The sequence below is a fragment of the Trichomonas vaginalis genome, chromosome VI (genome assembly GCF_026262505.1).
Source record: "Trichomonas vaginalis G3 chromosome VI, whole genome shotgun sequence".
NCBI classification, from domain to species: Eukaryota; Parabasalia; order Trichomonadida; family Trichomonadidae; genus Trichomonas; species Trichomonas vaginalis.
In genome coordinates, this window is record NC_067208.1 from 12,210,461 (window position 1) to 12,227,799 (window position 17,339).

At 33.4% G+C, this 17,339-nt stretch overlaps 6 protein-coding genes and 3 pseudogenes across 9 annotated transcripts, besides 6 other annotated features; 6 read left to right on the forward strand and 3 right to left on the reverse strand.

The window, feature by feature from the left end:
• Positions 1-437: part of a mobile genetic element that runs on past the window's edge.
• A 770-nt stretch (positions 438-1,207) lies between these two features.
• Positions 1,208-1,737, forward strand: TVAGG3_0851420 (annotated as a pseudogene). Its single transcript has one exon. A coding segment is annotated over exon 1 (530 nt).
• Positions 1,738-1,741: 4 nt separating this feature from the next.
• TVAGG3_0851430 (serine threonine-protein phosphatase family) lies at positions 1,742-1,984 on the reverse strand (the record flags this gene model as incomplete). Its single annotated transcript, XM_051249246.1, has 1 exon — positions 1,742-1,984. The coding sequence occupies one exon, from the start codon at positions 1,982-1,984 to the stop codon at positions 1,742-1,744; it is 243 nt and encodes an 80-aa protein (XP_051084721.1).
• Positions 1,985-2,002: 18 nt separating this feature from the next.
• On the reverse strand, positions 2,003-2,365 carry TVAGG3_0851440 (uncharacterized protein; the record flags this gene model as incomplete). Its single annotated transcript, XM_001313574.1, has 1 exon — positions 2,003-2,365. The coding sequence occupies one exon, from the start codon at positions 2,363-2,365 to the stop codon at positions 2,003-2,005; it is 363 nt and encodes a 120-aa protein (XP_001313575.1).
• A 1,078-nt stretch (positions 2,366-3,443) lies between these two features.
• TVAGG3_0851450 (guanyl-nucleotide exchange factor protein) lies at positions 3,444-5,984 on the forward strand (the record flags this gene model as incomplete). Its single annotated transcript, XM_001313575.1, has 1 exon — positions 3,444-5,984. The coding sequence occupies one exon, from the start codon at positions 3,444-3,446 to the stop codon at positions 5,982-5,984; it is 2,541 nt and encodes an 846-aa protein (XP_001313576.1).
• A 41-nt stretch (positions 5,985-6,025) lies between these two features.
• Positions 6,026-6,139: a mobile genetic element.
• A 384-nt stretch (positions 6,140-6,523) lies between these two features.
• Positions 6,524-6,653: a mobile genetic element.
• A 24-nt stretch (positions 6,654-6,677) lies between these two features.
• Positions 6,678-7,714: a mobile genetic element.
• A 1,364-nt stretch (positions 7,715-9,078) lies between these two features.
• Positions 9,079-10,381: a mobile genetic element.
• Positions 9,175-10,301, forward strand: TVAGG3_0851500 (annotated as a pseudogene). The gene has a single exon. A coding segment is annotated over exon 1 (1,127 nt).
• Positions 10,382-10,697: 316 nt separating the features above from the next.
• On the forward strand, positions 10,698-11,642 carry TVAGG3_0851510 (ankyrin repeat, PH and SEC7 domain containing protein SECG-related family; the record flags this gene model as incomplete). Its single annotated transcript, XM_001297068.1, has 1 exon — positions 10,698-11,642. The coding sequence occupies one exon, from the start codon at positions 10,698-10,700 to the stop codon at positions 11,640-11,642; it is 945 nt and encodes a 314-aa protein (XP_001297069.1).
• A 1,534-nt stretch (positions 11,643-13,176) lies between these two features.
• On the forward strand, positions 13,177-13,359 carry TVAGG3_0851520 (uncharacterized protein; the record flags this gene model as incomplete). Its single annotated transcript, XM_051249247.1, has 1 exon — positions 13,177-13,359. One exon carries the CDS (start codon positions 13,177-13,179, stop codon positions 13,357-13,359), a length of 183 nt encoding a protein of 60 aa, XP_051084722.1.
• A 17-nt stretch (positions 13,360-13,376) lies between these two features.
• Positions 13,377-13,619, forward strand: TVAGG3_0851530 (serine threonine-protein phosphatase family; the record flags this gene model as incomplete). Its single annotated transcript, XM_051249248.1, has 1 exon — positions 13,377-13,619. The coding sequence occupies one exon, from the start codon at positions 13,377-13,379 to the stop codon at positions 13,617-13,619; it is 243 nt and encodes an 80-aa protein (XP_051084723.1).
• A 4-nt stretch (positions 13,620-13,623) lies between these two features.
• Positions 13,624-14,471, reverse strand: TVAGG3_0851540 (annotated as a pseudogene). The gene has a single exon. A coding segment is annotated over exon 1 (848 nt).
• Positions 14,472-14,921: 450 nt separating this feature from the next.
• Positions 14,922-17,339: part of a mobile genetic element that runs on past the window's edge.

Here is a 17,339-nt window from a genome sequence, read left to right on the forward strand (position 1 = left end):
TGTTCCAACTAAACTTTGGTATATTTCATTGACATATGTTTTATCTGCTTTAGTGTTTAAGGTTTCTTGTAAGTTTGTAATATTTGCAATGGTATGTGTATGTCCAACGTCACTTTTCCTGTTTAAGGTTTCTTGTAAGTTTGTAATATTTGCAATGGTATGTGTATGTCCAACGTCACTTTTCCTGTTTAAGGTTTCTTGTAAGTTTGTAATATTTGCAATGGTATGTGTATGTCCAACGTCACTTTTCCTGTTTAAGGTTTCTTGTAAGTTTGTAATATTTGCAATGGTATGTGTATGTCCAACGTCACTTTTCCTGTTTAAGGTTTCTTGTAAGTTTGTAATATTGCAATGGTATGTGTATGAGTCTTATCTGCTTTTGTCTCTAATGTTTCCTTAAGACTTGGTATTTGGTTAATATAATGTATATGAGTCTTTTTAGAATATTCGTTTTCAGCTCTTGTCACTTCACTTGACATTTTATTGTCAACATATGTTTTGTCTGCTAGTTCAGGATGAGTATGTTCTTTTGTTGCATAAGCATTGTTAGTCTTTCTTCTTCTTTTGCTATTGCATCGTCTACATATTCTTTGTCAGCTTTGTTGTCAACATCTGCTTTCAAAAGAAGTTCATTTATAGGTTTCTCGTTTAAAGTTCCTTTTGTTGGATTTATACAGACAGTATGGTTCTTATTGTCTTGAAACAGAAACTCATCTGTCATTGGGTTTAATGTCAGTTTTAAGTTTCCTTCTTTCAATGACTCAGATATCTTAGAATAGTTTGAAAAGTTTGTTGTGTTCTTATTTAGAGCTTGCATAATGAGTTGTCGGTTGTGTTGTATTTCTCTCATAGACGCTGTTTCATTTGACATTTTTATTATAGATAAAATATGCTTCCAATAGAAAAAGAAAATTCAAGAGTTGCTACAACTAAACCATTAGATGAACTTTTTACTAATGTAGGTCAAAAGTTTGAGACAGAGACCGTAAAGCATGAAGGCTATCGTTTTGACTACCCATTAAGATGGTTAAGAGACCCATCCGTCACAAAGCTATTGGCTTTCGTAGAATGAAGTTCATTTCAGAAGCCATACATGGTTTCCCATTTACGGTCGGTTTTGAAGTTCGATACTATAACAAAGAAAAACGTATGTATGAGAAATTTGAACAGGGAAAACTTTTACAAGTTAGTTTGCTTGTAAACTTAGAAACAACTCTTCAAGCTTTTCAAGAAAAAATAAACGATATCTATATCGAATATGCAAACCAGTATAACATTGACGAAGGAGAATACCATCTCGATATTATTTATGACAGGAAAAACGCAACTGTTAAAATCAATAAAATAGAAGACCTTGGAGAAAACGTTTATATTTCTACAAAATATAACAACTTGGCATGGTATAGATTTATGAGGATGTTAAATCAGCCTGCAGCATATCCAGTACACCCGGACTATTATGAAGTCGAAAACCCTAATGGAACATATGAAAATGTTTTCGACCCAGATGCTATTATTGTTCATGCTTCATTTTCTGGTGCACAAAACTCTTTCTTATGCCTGACGAATGACTTTTACGAAAAACCTACAAAGTTATATGAACCGCCGAGTGGAAGTATTTCAGACTTTCAAGTATGGTTTACAACAGATGGAAGAAAAAGAATAATTCCATTATACCATGCGTTTTACTTAGAACTTAGTTTCATATACAACTACTATCGAACGATAAAAATATAATTTTTTAATACGGTTGAGGTGTTGGATTTGGTTGCCAACTTGACTGTGGTGCAGGTTCAGGCTGTTGTATAACAGGAGCTTGCTCTTCTGGTTCAGGGTCTTTAGGTATAATACCAACGAACTGACCTACTCTTTTACCAATATTTTTGACACCGTTCCAAATTCCTCTTCCGACAGATTTTATTCCATTCCATATACCTCTTCCAACTCTTCTGAAGAAGTTTCCAATACTACTGAAGAAACCCATTTTACTATATGTAAAAATCTAATGTCCGCCTAGTCTCTTACGTTTCCTGTTGAGTTCCATAGCATTCTTTAACTGGAGCTCATACATTCTGTTTCTCCTCTGGTAGAAAACATATTCTGGGTCAACTCCTGTGTTCGCGTCATCTGCATAAAGTTGTTTATATCCCACTTCGGGGTTTGTATAAAACTCTTTCCATCTCATATTTGCATACCATGGTGGCAAACCTAACGCAGCGTCATTTGACATGGCAGTTTGCATTTGTACATCTGTTGGCACTTGACCATAGTTTGCCATTGCAGTTTGTATTCTAACTTCATTTGGAATATTCTCTGGGTTTGGTTGTCCAGGTTGCTGTGCATTCGCTAAGTTCTGTGCGTCCATTTAATATTAGATAAAAATATCTCTTACGAGTACATATACTGAACATTTGCAGGCATTGGTTCATCTTCATATTCTCTGTACTTTTCTGCCACGTCAAATAAATAAATGACACAATGGAAAAAACCTAAAACAAGTAGTCCTATTTCAAACCACATTTACTTACTAATAAAATTTCTTTATTGTGACACTTTCTCCGGTTTATAGGACCTCTCTCATATTCTATCTTGTCATATTTAAACACATAGTCATGTATGTCCTCTAACCATCTCATAACGGTTTCCAAACCACTTTTATCGGATGTAAAGTAAAAGCATGGATGGTTATGTATAACGTCTAAAGTTTCTAAAGAGTCTCTCAAAGTCCAGTCTACTTGGTATTGAAAATCCCATGTGTTATAGAACGGCGGGTCCACTATAAAGAAAATATTTTCCTTGTCTTTATATTTTTCATACAACTCTGTCCAATGACATCTCACAAACTCTATACCCTCAATATATTTTTCTATGTCCTCTTTGAAAACATTTGTATAGTTAAGATATAAAACTTTTGACATAAGTGTTTCAATGTCATGAACTCTTATAGAACCACTATATAATAGTCTAGCAGATATACTATCCCAGTCTATATATTCTGCTTTTTTCAAAACCTCTCTCACAATATTTTTCTTATCTAATGGTATACGTTCCATCTTGCCTATAGGTATCTTTTCTTTTAACTCTTTCAATATATTGTTTGTGTCTGGAATATGTTTGAGACGGTCCATATAGTTGTCGAAGTCATTGCATATAATCTTTGAGTCTGGGAATACTGTATGACATAAATGGGATATATAGAAACTTCCACCGAACAAATCTACAAATGTTAGACCATTCGGTAGTTTCTTAAGTTCTCTCAATATAATATCTTTACATCTACTCTTATTTCCAAAGAACGGTAACGGTGGTTTTGTAAAATTCATTTATATATAATAATAAAAATGTTTTTACCTGAAAAGTGACAGAAAAGTGACAAGTAAAAGTATTATCAGTTTGAATTGATAGAAATGTGACAATTAAAAAAGTGACAACATAAAAATAAAATGCTGACAGCCTATGTTCAGAAAGCAACTGGGCTCCCAGTAGCAGATTCAAATGGTTATTCAGATCCGTTTTGCATGCTTTATGGCGTTGTTGGTAGTTATTTTTATCAGTTTGGAGAAACAAAAATCATAGAAAGAAACTTAAATCCTGTATGGGATGAGAACTGCCAAATTCCATTTCATATATCCTTCGCTAGGATCTCAAAATTAAGAGTTGATGTTTGGGATCACGATACTTTGTCTTCTAACGACTTTTTAGGATATGCTGAAATAGAAATAGATCCGTCTAAGTTCGGACAATCAATTGAATATCCTCTTATTACAAAAAATGCAAATCGTGTTTCGAAAATTACAATAACAATCAAATTCGACAACAACGCAATAACAGAAGAAAAGAAATCGGAGACTGACCAGTCTTATGTTACATACCTTTCATATTCTCCACCAATTTCACAAAATCAATCAGTAAATCTTCGTTTTTATTCATATGACATAGAAAAAGGAGTTGTCTTGGCTCTTCCAGGCTACGGAACTATAGAAGAGACAGGGTTCGAGCTGGACATCAAAGCAACTCATTACGGACCAACAGGATTCACGAATGTCGCGACAATTTTTCCGAAAAAAGAAAACGTTTCGAAATACATACTTCCTATATGCGTAAACAAAGGCTACAGAGGCATCATCACTCTAAACATCTGTAGTTGCGTGAAAATGCCTAAAACTTCTGAAGATAATAAAAATATCAGAATTTGTATGTCTCCTGAGCAACAAATTATCAAAGTTTTCCGTAAATTATCGGTTTACGTTGTAAACGATGGCACTTTTTGCTTCGGAGGAATTTTAGATATTTCAGACAACAAATCTCTCAATGTAAACTGTTTAATTCTCAACCAGAAGCTCCAAGAACTACTTAAGGTCGTAAATACTACTCCAATTCCTCAGATTACGCAACTTTTATACGGATCTCCGTTTTGTAAATTTTTCGGACTCGAATCAGCATTTGTTCATGAAATTTACCACATAATCGAGTTTGATCATTCAAGGTATGACTCAATATTGAAGTTAATGACCGAAATTCTCAAGAGAAAAACAAATGATAATTCTCATATTGTAAAATCGCTAATAGAGTACGGATTCATGTATCCCAAAGACCTATCGACATACAACAGCAGTATTCTGCACAGATTGCACTTCTTACGTGCACTTTTGGAAAATGAAGCGATAGATCCAAAAGAAATTGTAAGTTACGTCGAGAATCTTGATATAAGGTATTCATGGATATCAAGCTTCTACTCTGTAATGTTCTTTGCCCCAGAAATCGAGCAAATCAACAAAAAATTCTTTGACGACTGCATTTCTGCCTTCAAAGTTTACTTCGGCAGCGGCCACGGCGAAGGCGCGATCAAAGAATTCCTTTCCATCCTCAACGTAATGAAAGCCGATAATTGGTCGCAATTAAAATCCTTATTAAAGTTCGGATACGCACCAAACACCATTATGGCCTCAATAATCAACGGAAAACTCGAGTCCGATCAAGTTCTGAACCACGAAAACATCGATTCCTTCATAAATATCTCCATTTTCGACAGAATTCGTGGTTTTTCACAAAAAGTGACACCTTTGGCATATTCACTTTATTACAATTGTATCGAGAGTACCAAATACATTTTAACGCTCAAACCAATGTTGAGTGCCACAGGAGTACGTAATTATTCCGATTACGCGATCAGAGGCGGAAGTTCCGAAATTATTGAACAAATAATTCCACTGAAAATCATCCAAAACGGGTCCTTAAAGACGGCAATAGAGTTCCATAACACTCTTCTCTATGAAAAGATCACTTTGTCGCTTGGAATCAAGAAGATTCAAACTTTAGAAACGTTAAAAACGTCAATTTCATGTGGAAACATTGAAATCTTCAACAGATTCTCAGCACAGATCTCAGTTCTTGCTGGCGACAACCTAGAGACAGAATATATCAACTCTGTTACATCAGGACACATCAATTCTGTCATCGGATTGATTTATCATTTCGGAGTTTCTCCAACAGCATTCGGACCACGTGGTTTGATGCCTCTTCAGATTGCTGTTACCAATGGAGATGTCGGAATGGTTAAACAGCTTCTTTCGTTCCTTGAAGTTCTTCCTTGCGCGATTTCGGAAGATGGAAATGTTCCAATTATGTCGGCCATTGAATCACGAAACAGTTTCCTTGTTTCTTCTATTTCTTTTTCTCCTGTTTTAGATCCGAATTTTTCTATCAATGGAAAAACTCCTCTTATGCTTGCATCTGAAATCGGAAATGTTAAATGTGTTGAAGCAATTCTTAATTCGCCTTCTTTCACGGCAAATCCATATTATTACTTGGACAAGAAAAACAAAGAAGGAGAAACTGCTCTTTTCATTGCATCAAAGATTGGATTTTCTAAAATTGTCGAAATTCTTTTGAAGTCAGGGTGCAGCAAAGATATCGAAAATAACAGTGGAAAGAAACCAATTGACATTGCAAAGAACAAAGATGTCATTGAATTACTTAAATAGTTGTTTTAGTTTTTTTTTTATTATTATTATTAATTTTTATTACTTACGCCCCTATGACAGGGCCTTCAATTCAGATATTTAAGGTTGATTTTCAATGTCGCTTCACGCCAGTTGTCAAAAATTCGAATTAATGTCAGATGGGCGTAAGTGCAGCCTTAAATATCTTGAGAATATAAATCAGACAATAGTGCTAAAGTCAATTAATATGCACTTACAACTTTAAATATATTATTAAATCTTTGCATACATTAAAAATAGATAAGCTCATTTTCATACGGAAAGTTTCATATTCAAATTTTTGTTAGTGTATCACTCAATAATGAAGTAGAAAAATGATAGGGTAACTTTTCGTAGGAAAATGTGATTTTTTCACGTTTAAATTCAAACTTTAATTATGACTTCAAATCAGAAATTTAAGCAAAAATAGAAGCAACTAGACTACATATTGCATGTGTAACTTATATGAGCTCTCATATTTGATAATTTTCTCTCACTTTCAGTGAAGGTATGCCTTTTAATTCGCATTTTAAATTTATCAATAAGGCTGCACTTACGAGCACCTGACTTTAATTCTAATTTTGACAACTGGCGTGAAGCGTCTAATAAATTCATATATATAATAAACATATGAATTGAAGGCCATGTCATAGGAGCATAAGTGCACCCTTAATGTTCAGTTTTTTTTATCGTTAAGGGTGCACACGAGAGGATCATGCAAACTTCAGAATTTAGAACCTTATTTTTAGGCATTATCTTGGCTACCTATTTAGGCTCGAAAAGCAAAAAATATCAAAAAATACAACTTGACTCCATTATGACCCTTTCATGGAGGTAGATTTTATCCGCTAGTATTTTCCCTTTGAATCTCTTTACAATTCGAAATCAAATTCAAATCTCAGTAGAAGAAAGGAAGAATCGACTTACTACGGTTGTAATACGAATAAATACATATATTTAATTATTTTTATTTACATAATAATTGTTTGAAGCTCATATTCCAACAAATTTTTAAATAAAAACATTAAAATGTTGAAAATGTTCATATATTTTAATAGGGTTTTGGCACTTTATTGAGGAATTACTACATACATAGTCGAACTGAACTTGATATTTTGAAATTTAAATTATTTATCAAAATTAAAATTTAACTTGAAATTTATAATTATTTAGTCATATTTTGCATAATTCTAAGTAGATTTTGTAAAAAATCAAGAAAGAAAAATTTTAACGTGCTTTATTTTTTCTTTTTTATAATAATACATATTATTATATAATTAACATATTCATAATGTTTCACCCTTTCAAAAATATAATCCTCCTCCTCTCAAATAAACGTACATACGGGTGGCCTCTTTTTTTCAAAAAATCAAAATTTGAAATTTTGGGCTCAAATATTAGAGATTTTTTCAACCTTCATATATGTTGTCTATATCAGACCTCCTTTCTTTTTGATACTTAACATTGTTCCTAAATCTTAGCCGTTAAGGCTGTTCTGAAAATATTTTTTTTCGAAAAAATTCGAAAAAAATTCTTAAAATTCAAAAATCCCTTAATTCCTGAGGATTTTGGAAAAAAGTTTTTACATGAACATGTGTATATTATATGAAGTATATTGATAAGGTAAAAATCAAATTTTATTGCATATTCATCGAGAAAATAAACTAACGAATCCCTCAAAATTGAGAGGGTAATCCTCCTCCTCTCAAATAAACGCACATACGGGTGCACCCTTAAATAATGGAAAACGAACTTTATCAAAATTACGAGTATATGGGAGCTCATGTAAAGGATTATTTAATCGATAATAAGTTATTTAGTCTTTTTGAGATGGATGAAATCGAAAAAATCTTTGATTACGTTACATTTACAGCAGATGACTACATTTCTTTTCTTGAACAATCGCAAAATGAAACACCTACAGAACAACTAGCTATAATTGCATTAAAGGTGAATGTTTCTATGAATAATAACCAAGAAGCTATCTCAATACTCAAATCATTACGAAATATTTTAAATCTTAAATTTATTGATAGTCTTATTACTTTTTTGAGTTCAAATAGCACCATCACATATCTTAAAACACGAAATACTTCAAATATTGGACAATCTTTTAAATTAAATAAATCAAGTGGAGCTATTCCAACATTTAATTCAATTCAGCCACATGTATCTCTAACACCAATTTATGATTTAACAAAAATTAAAATATTTAGAAGCACTAAAAATAACAATAAAATTTACAAATTTCTAGAAGAACTCCTGGAACAAGGAAAGCAAGATATGATTAAAGAAGCATGCGAAGAAGGACTTGCTGAAATTCCCGATTTGTCTAATACCGGAAAAAATGTCCTTCATCAAGCATGTGAAAAAGGAAATCTCAAACTTGTCAAATCTCTGATCGAATGCGGCTGCAACAAAGAATTTAATAATTCAATTACGTTAACTCCACTCATGACTGCATCTATTAAAGGACAACTTGAAATAGTCAAATATCTTTGCTCAATTGGTGCAAATATTGATGCAAGGAATAAAAGCAACTACACACCATTAATTTTTGCAGCTGGCGAAGGACATCTAGAAGTAGTCAAGTATCTTATCTCAGTTGGAGCGAATGTTGAAGCAAAAACTTATTTTGACAATACTCCACTCATTGAGGCTATTCAGAAAAATCATATCGAAATTGTCAAATATCTTATCACAAATGGTGCTAAGATCGGATCGTCTTCTTTAATTGTTGCTTCTAAAAAAGGATATCTTGAAATTGTGAGATACCTTATTTCTGTTGGAGCTGATAAAGAAGCAATATATTCAAATAATTTCACACCATTGATGGTAGCATCAATGAACAATCGTCCTGAAGTAGTAAGATATCTTATTTCCGTTGGGGCAAATGTTGAAGCAAAAGATAAAAGCCAAGGCACACCCCTTATTTATGCATTAATACAAGGTCATCTTGAAGTAGTAAAGTGTTTAATTACTGCAGGAGCAAATAAAGAAACGAGAGATAGGAGAGATCAAAAAACTCTACTTATTCTAGCATCAGAACACGGACATTTTGAGATCGTTAAATATTTGATATCTATTGGTTCAGATATAGGGTGTCCAAAGGTGCGTTTAGCACAGCGCTCTATATGAGACTATTAAAGGAGATATATGCTGATTATAAATATATAATAAAAAATATGAATATATGTATATGATGAGTATGTTGTATTTTGGCGCCATGCCGGGATATAAAATGAATTTTGAGACAAGAGGCGGTTTTGCGGGAAATTTTGGCGGGATTTTTTTCATTTTTTTTAATGAATCATAAAGAAAACATCCTCGCTCTTGCAAAAAAATGCAAAGACTGTAAAAAAATCTACGAGACATTGGTAAAATGCTTCGGTATGGATGCTCCTAGCTATTCCACTGTAACGTATCATGTTAGGATGTATCACTTCATGAACAAAAAGGCGCCCATCATAAAAATTGACAAAAAATCGCCGGATCAAAGAAAAATCAAAGCAATTCTTCAAGCGCTAGATGAAGACCCAGAAGCATCACTCAGAAGGATAGAGGAGATGACAAAGATACCACGTACAACAGTCAGTTATTATCTGCACAATTATTTGAACTACAAACTAGCGTATACACGTTGGGTTCCGCACAATCTTAATTCAGTTCAAAAAAAATCTAGAGTCCAATCTTCGAAAGAGCTCCTCTCTATATTGGGTGCGTATCAATCCAAGAAGTTTCGCTTTTTAGTAACAGGGGACGAGTCTTGGTTTCAATATGCAACAGAAGCCAAAATCATGTGGATCCCGAAGGATGAAAATCCGCAAACATTCCGAAGAAAAAAATTGACACACCAATGATGATGTTGTCGGTTTTTGGGGCGTGAATGGCATCATCGCAATTGATATTCTTCAAAAACCTAATACGATGAATGCTCAGTATCTAATTGACAATGTTCTTACTCAAATTATCAATTCTGATGAGTTTGAGAAATCCAAACAACAAAAACAAAAGTTTGCAATTCATTTTGATAATTCAAGAGTTCACAAAAGTCATAAGGTAATGAATTACTTGGTGGAAAACAATGTCAAAGTTGTTCCAAACCCAATTTATTCACCTGATATTGCACCCTCTGACTTTTATTTATTCGGCACGCTAAAAAAGAGAGCTGAAGGACGCGAATTCGCGAGTCCAGATGATCTTGAAAATTTTGTAAGAGAGCAATTTGAGCAATTTTCTCATGATGATTTAAAGCGTGTCTTTCAAGCCTGGATCGATCGCTGCGAACGCGTGATTGAATCCAATGGTGATTATATTTAAATAAACTTTATATATATGTAACTTGTTTATTTCTATTCGCAATATTCAGGGTTGTGCTAAACACACCTTTGGACACCCTATATTAATGCTATTGATGAAAATAAAACAAGTGCCCTATTCTCTGCATCAAGACGCGACCATCTTGAAATCGTTCAATATCTAATCTCACATGGAGCAAACAAAGATTCAAAAGATTGTGCTAAATCTCCACTCGGGGTAGCGATGCTTAATGGTCATTTAGAAGTTGCTAAATATCTTATATCTATTGGGGCAGATAAAGAAGAACAATGTGTTATGGAATTTGATAGTTTCAAAACACCACTACAAATTTCTTCTAAACGTGGTTATCTTGATTTGGTTAAATATCTTATTTCGATTGGCTGTAATATAGAAGCGATGGATAGAAATGGAAAAACTGCACTTATTTTTGCATCGGAAAATGGAAAACTCGAAGTAGTAAAGTATCTTATTTCTGCTGGTGCAAAACTAGAAGCTAAAAGCAATGATGGAAGCACAGCTCTCATTTGTGCGACAATGAATAACAAATTCGAAGTTATAAAATATCTTATCTCAGTTGGTGCTAATAAAGATGCAAAGAGTGACATTGGTCATATCCCTCTTATTGATGCAGCATGGAACGGGCAGATTGAAATCGTCAAATATCTTGTCTCTGTAGGAGCAAACATCGAAGTTGAGAATAATAATGGATATACACCACTCATTTGTGCAGCATGGAATAGTCATTTTGACATTGTTAAATATCTCATCTCGATTGGTGCAAATAAGAATGTTAAAGATTGTGATGGTAAAACGATTCTTATCTTATCATCAACCGGAGGCCATCTTCAAGTTGTTGAATATCTAATATCAATTGGAGTTGATAAAGAAGAGAAAGATAACAATGGATTAACATCTGTTATGTGGTCATCGTCTGGAGTTCATCTTCATGTTGTTAAATATCTTATATCAATTGGCGCAAACATTAATGCAAAGAGTTATTTTGGACATACTGCTCTTATGTTAGCATCAATGAACGGACAACTTGAAATGGTTAAATATCTTATTTCTATTGGTTTAGAGAAAGAAGTTAAAGACAATGAAGGCAAGACATCACTCATTTATGCATCAGAAAACGGAAAAGTTGATGTTGTGAAATATCTTATTTCAATTGGATCCAACAAAGACGAAAAAGATCTTAATGGCAAAACACCGCTCATTTATGCATCATCTAAAGGCCATCATGGAACTGTTAATTATCTTATCTCAATTGGAGCTAATCCATATGAAAGAGATCATTTTGGAAAGACTTATCAAGATTATTCTATAAATATCATAATGTAAGCAAAATAATCTATATCCTTCAATGCATTACTTAAATAGTTGTTTTAATTTTTATTAATTTTTAATTAATTTATTCTGATATTGAAATTTATTCGGAAAAATAAGCGTTTTAGGTCAGGTGAGTGGGGCTTCCAGGCGCGTTGCGCCCTCTAGCCCCGAAGATGTTTAGTATAAATGAAGTTTTTATTCGGAAAATTGTTAGTCTTCTGGTGTGAATTCGGAGGACTCTTCTTGGATAGAGTCTTGTATTTCCTCCTCCATTGCTTCTGGGAAGAAGCCTTCTTCTGGGTCGAAAACATTATATAATGTGTCGCTTTTCACAAATTATATATGTTTTCATGTTTTGTCACTTTTCTGTCACTTTTCGGGTAAAAACATTTTTATTATTATATATAAATGAATTTTACAAAACCACCGTTACCGTTCTTTGGAAATAAGAGTAGATGTAAAGATATTATATTGAGAGAACTTAAGAAACTACCGAATGGTCTAACATTTGTAGATTTGTTCGGTGGAAGTTTCTATATATCCCATTTATGTCATACAATATTCCCAGACTCAAAGATTATATGCAATGACTTCGACAACTATATGGACCGTCTCAAACATATTCCAGACACAAACAATATATTGAAAGAGTTAAAAGAAAAGATACCTATAGGTAAGATGGAACGTATACCATTAGATAAGAAAAATATTGTGAGAGAGGTTTTGAAAAAAGCAGAATATATAGACTGGGATAGTATATCTGCTAGACTATTATATAGTGGTTCTATAAGAGTTCATGACATTGAAACACTTATGTCAAAAGTTTTATATCTTAACTATACAAATGTTTTCAAAGAGGACATAGAAAAATATATTGAGGGTATAGAGTTTGTGAGATGTCGTTGGACATAGTTGTATGAAAAATATAAAGACAAGGAAAATGTTTTCTTTATAGTGGACCCGCCGTTCTATAACACATGGGATTTTCAATACCAAGTAGACTGGACTTTGAGAGACTCTTTAGAAACTTTAGACGTTATACATAACCATCCATGCTTTTACTTTACATCCGATAAAAGTGGTTTGGAAAGTGTCATGAAATGGCTAGAAGATATAAACGACTATGAGTTTAGATATGACAAGATAGAATATGAGAGAGGTCCCATAAACTGGAGAAAGTGTCACAATAAAGAAATTTTATTAGTAAGTAAATGTGGTTTGAAATAGGACTACTTGTTTTAGGTTTTTTCCATTGTGTCATTTATTTATTTGACGTGGCAGAAAAGTACAGAGAATATGAAGATGAACCAATGCCTGTAAATGTTCAGTATATGTACTCGTAAGAGATATTTTTATCTAATATTAAATGGACGCACAGAACTTAGCGAATGCACAGCAACCTGGACAACCAAACCCAGAGAATATTCCAAATGAAGTTAGAATACAAACTGCAATGGCAAACTATGGTCAAGTGCCAACAGATGTACAAATGCAAACTGCCATGTCAAATGACGCTGCGTTAGGTTTGCCACCATGGTATGCAAATATGAGATGGAAAGAGTTTTATACAAACCCTGAAGTGGGATATAAACAACTTTATGCAGATGACGCGAACACAGGAGTTGACCCAGAATATGTTTTCTACCAGAGGAGAAACAGAATGTATGAGCTCCAGTTAAAGAATGCTATGGAACTCAACAGGAAACGTAAGAGACTAGGCGGACATTAGATTTTACATATAGTAAAATGGGTTTCTTCAGTAAGATAGGAAACTTCTTTCGAAATGTTGGAAGAGGTATATGGAATGGAATAAAATCTGTCGGAAGAGGAGTATGGAACGGTGTCAAAAATATTGGTAAAAGAGTAGGTCAGTTTGTTGGTATTATACCTAAAGACCCTGAACCAGAAGAACAAGCTCCTGTTATACAACAGCCTGAACCTGCACCACAGTCTAGTTGGCAACCAAATCCAACACCTCAACCGTATTAAAAAATTATATTTTTACCGTTCGATAGTAGTTGTATATGAAACTAAGTTCTAAGTAAAACGCATGGTATAATGGAATTATTCTTTTTCTTCCATCTGTAGTAACCATACTTGAAAGTCTGAAATACTTCCACTTGGTGGTTCGTATAACTTTGTAGGTTTTTCGTAAAAGTCATTTGCCAAGCATAAGAAAGAGTTTTGGGCGCCAGAAAATGAAGCATGAACAATAATAGCATCTGGGTCGAAAACATTTTCATATGTTCCATTAGGGTTTTCGACTTCATAATAGTCCGGGTGTACTGGATATGCTGCAGGCTGATTTAACATCCTCATAAATCTATACCATGCCAAGTTGTTATATTTTGTAGAAATATAAACGTTTTCTTCAAGGTCTTCTATTTTATTGATTTTAACAGTTGCGTTTTTCCTGTCATAAATAATATCGAGATGGTATTCTCCTTCGTCAATGTTAAACTGGTTTGCATATTCAATATAGATATCATTTATTTTTTCTTGAAAAGCTTGAAGAGTTGTTTCTAAGTTTATAAGCAAATTAACTTGTAAAAGTTTTCCCTGTTCAAATTTCTCATACATACGTTTTTCTTTGTTATAGTATCGAACTTCAAAACCGACCGTAAATGGGAAACCATGTATGGCTTCTGAAATGAACTTCATTCTACGAAAGCCAATAGCTTTTGTGACAGATGGGTCTCTTAACCATCTTAATGGGTAGTCAAAACGATAGCCTTCATGCTTTACGGTCTCTGTCTCAAACTTTTGACCTACATTAGTAAAAAGTTCATCTAATGGTTTAGTTGTAGCAACTCTTGAATTTTCTTTTTCTATTGGAAGCATATTTTATCTATAATAAAAATGTCAAATGAAACAGCGTCTATGAGAGAAATACAACACAACCGACAACTCATTATGCAAGCTCTAAATAAGAACACAACAAACTTTTCAAACTATTCTAAGATATCTGAGTCATTGAAAGGGGGTGACTTAAAACTGACAATAAACCCTATAACAGATGAGTTTCTATTTCAAGACAATAAGAACAATACTGTCTGTATAAATCCAACAAAAGGAACTTTAAACGAGAAACCTATAAATGAACTTCTTTTGAAAGCAGATGTTGACAACAAAGCTGACAAAGAATATGTAGACGATGCAATAGCAAAAGAAGAAGAAAGAGCTAACAATGCTTATGCAACAAAAGAACATACTCATCCTGAACTAGCAGACAAAACATATGTTGACAATAAAATGTCAAGTGAAGTGACAAGAGCTGAAAACGAATATTCTAAAAAGACTCATATACATTATATTAACCAAATACCAAGTCTTAAGGAAACATTAGAGACAAAAGCAGATAAGACTCATACACATACCATTGCAAATATTACAAACTTACAAGAAACCTTAAACAGGAAAAGTGACGTTGGACATACACATACCATTGCAAATATTACAAACTTACAAGAAACCTTAAACAGGAAAAGTGACGTTGGACATACACATTCTATATCTGAAATAACAGACTTAAACGTTAGCCTTGAAAAGAAAGCAGATAAAACATATGTCAATGAAATATACCAAAGTTTGATAGGAACAACAAAAAATATTGAAACTATTGTTGGTGACTTTTCTGTCAATGAAGAAAATAAATATTTTAGATGGCAGTTTGTACAGTCCTTAAAAAATGGTACACGGTGTAAACTCATTCCGAAAAATAACAATGAAATGTATGTAAGCTATAAAAAAATGATGGTACACAAGTTAAAGTTCCATTAGACAACAACTGCTACTTAAACTTATATGGAGACGAACAAAAGAAATATTTAAGAGTTTATGAAATGGCAGATATGACATTGCCTGACCCAGCTCCAGCACCACATTATTATGACTATGGAGATGACGACAGAACACCACATGTAGATGAACAAAAGCTAACATTATATTTAGATTATTATAGATATAAAAGATATAATGCAATAGAAAAAACGAGAATAGTATATTATTATACAGATGACAGAAATAAATATTATAGTCAAGATTTTACCTACCCTGAAAACATAAGATTATATTATAAAAAATATTCTGACACAAACCAGAAGAAACCTGAAATAGTTGCACTATATTTTAAGTTCAAAAGAGACAATCCTATAATATCTCATATGTTTGATTTAATGAACCCAGTAGGTTCTATTTATACATCTATGGAAGCAAGAGGTCCTCAAGTAATGTTTGGTGTTGGTGCATGGGAACAAATAGTCGACAGGTTTTTGTATTGTGCAAACTCTTCAAAGGAAACAGGTGGAAGTAAAACGATTTCAGGTGAAAATTTACCTGCACACAGTCACTACATAGATTTAAGTACATCTCAAGCAGGTTGGCATAAGCATAGATATTGGGATTGGTCAGGAATGACAAAAGGTAAAGGATATGATGTTAAAGACGACGTTAAGTTTGCTATAAATTGTTACTGGGATGACACGCAGGGAGAAGGAAACCATACACATTTCGTTTCAGGATATACGCAAACAACGGGACAAAGTAAAGAATACATGCCACCTTACATGACAGTTTACGCATGGTATAGAATTGCTTAGTCGTCATTTTCAACTTCTTTAGCATATTCGTCAGGAGTTGTCTTATATTTGTTAGGAACTGTCTTTGAAAGTATACCACCTTGAACTTTGACAAGTTTGAAACGAGGTCTGACAATAGTAGTTTTATCTTCTGCTTGCAGTGTGTACATTTTGCCATGTTTGCCTAAAACTTCATAATATTCTCTTGTATACTTTCTTCTATTTTTACGAACACGAATGTGAGTACCTGTCGGGTTCCCATTGTTGTCATAGTCAATAGTATTTTCATATGGGTCGCGTTTAGGTATTTCTATTTTTACTTTGTCACCTTTCTGAAGTTTGAAGCCCGGCATTCTTTCTTGTTTGTCTCTTTTGACTAAATTATTAAATATATAGTCTTTCTCTAAGTCAGGGTTGTTTTTCATTTCTTCGGGGGAGTGGTTTCCCAAACCTTTTTGTTTACGGTTATTGTAAATATTTAAAACTTGTCTCATCTTTGCCATGGAGAAGTGTCTATATTTGTCGTCATATGACATTTCATTTGCTTCACCACCTTGTGGTTGGTTTAAGTCTCTTAACATTTTTATACAACCGTCAATGACACCAAGAGCAGAATGGTTTTGGTCGACAATGAAATATTGGTTTACATTTTTTGAACGCAGATAGTTTTTTACATCAATCTGATTTGAAAGAACTTTCACAGTCAGATGTCAGTTTTGTTGGATGGTATTTGTCAACGAATATTGTCAAAGCAGTTTTTACATCTAAAATTTTTGGACCATAATGGTATGGCTTCACAGTATCTTGTGTTTTGACCAACAAATATTAACCAGTATGGAGGTCCATCTGTTCTAACTCTCGGAATGTTTTCCAAGATATCCATAAACCAAGCATTTGGTGTTGAACTAAAGATTTTTATCATGAGTGCTTTTTTTGTTGCCTTAGAAACATAGGGGTCCTTGTTTGGATTCGTCATTTTTAACCCATAAGAAATGGGTTTATTTGGTGCATTAGCAGGAGTTGCATCCAGATTTTTGCCCGCAGTGGGAACAATAGCCAGAGGTGTATTTGGAGTTGGAAGGAAGATTTTGAGTACATTAGGTATACTTAAAGAGAAAGCACAACCTATTAT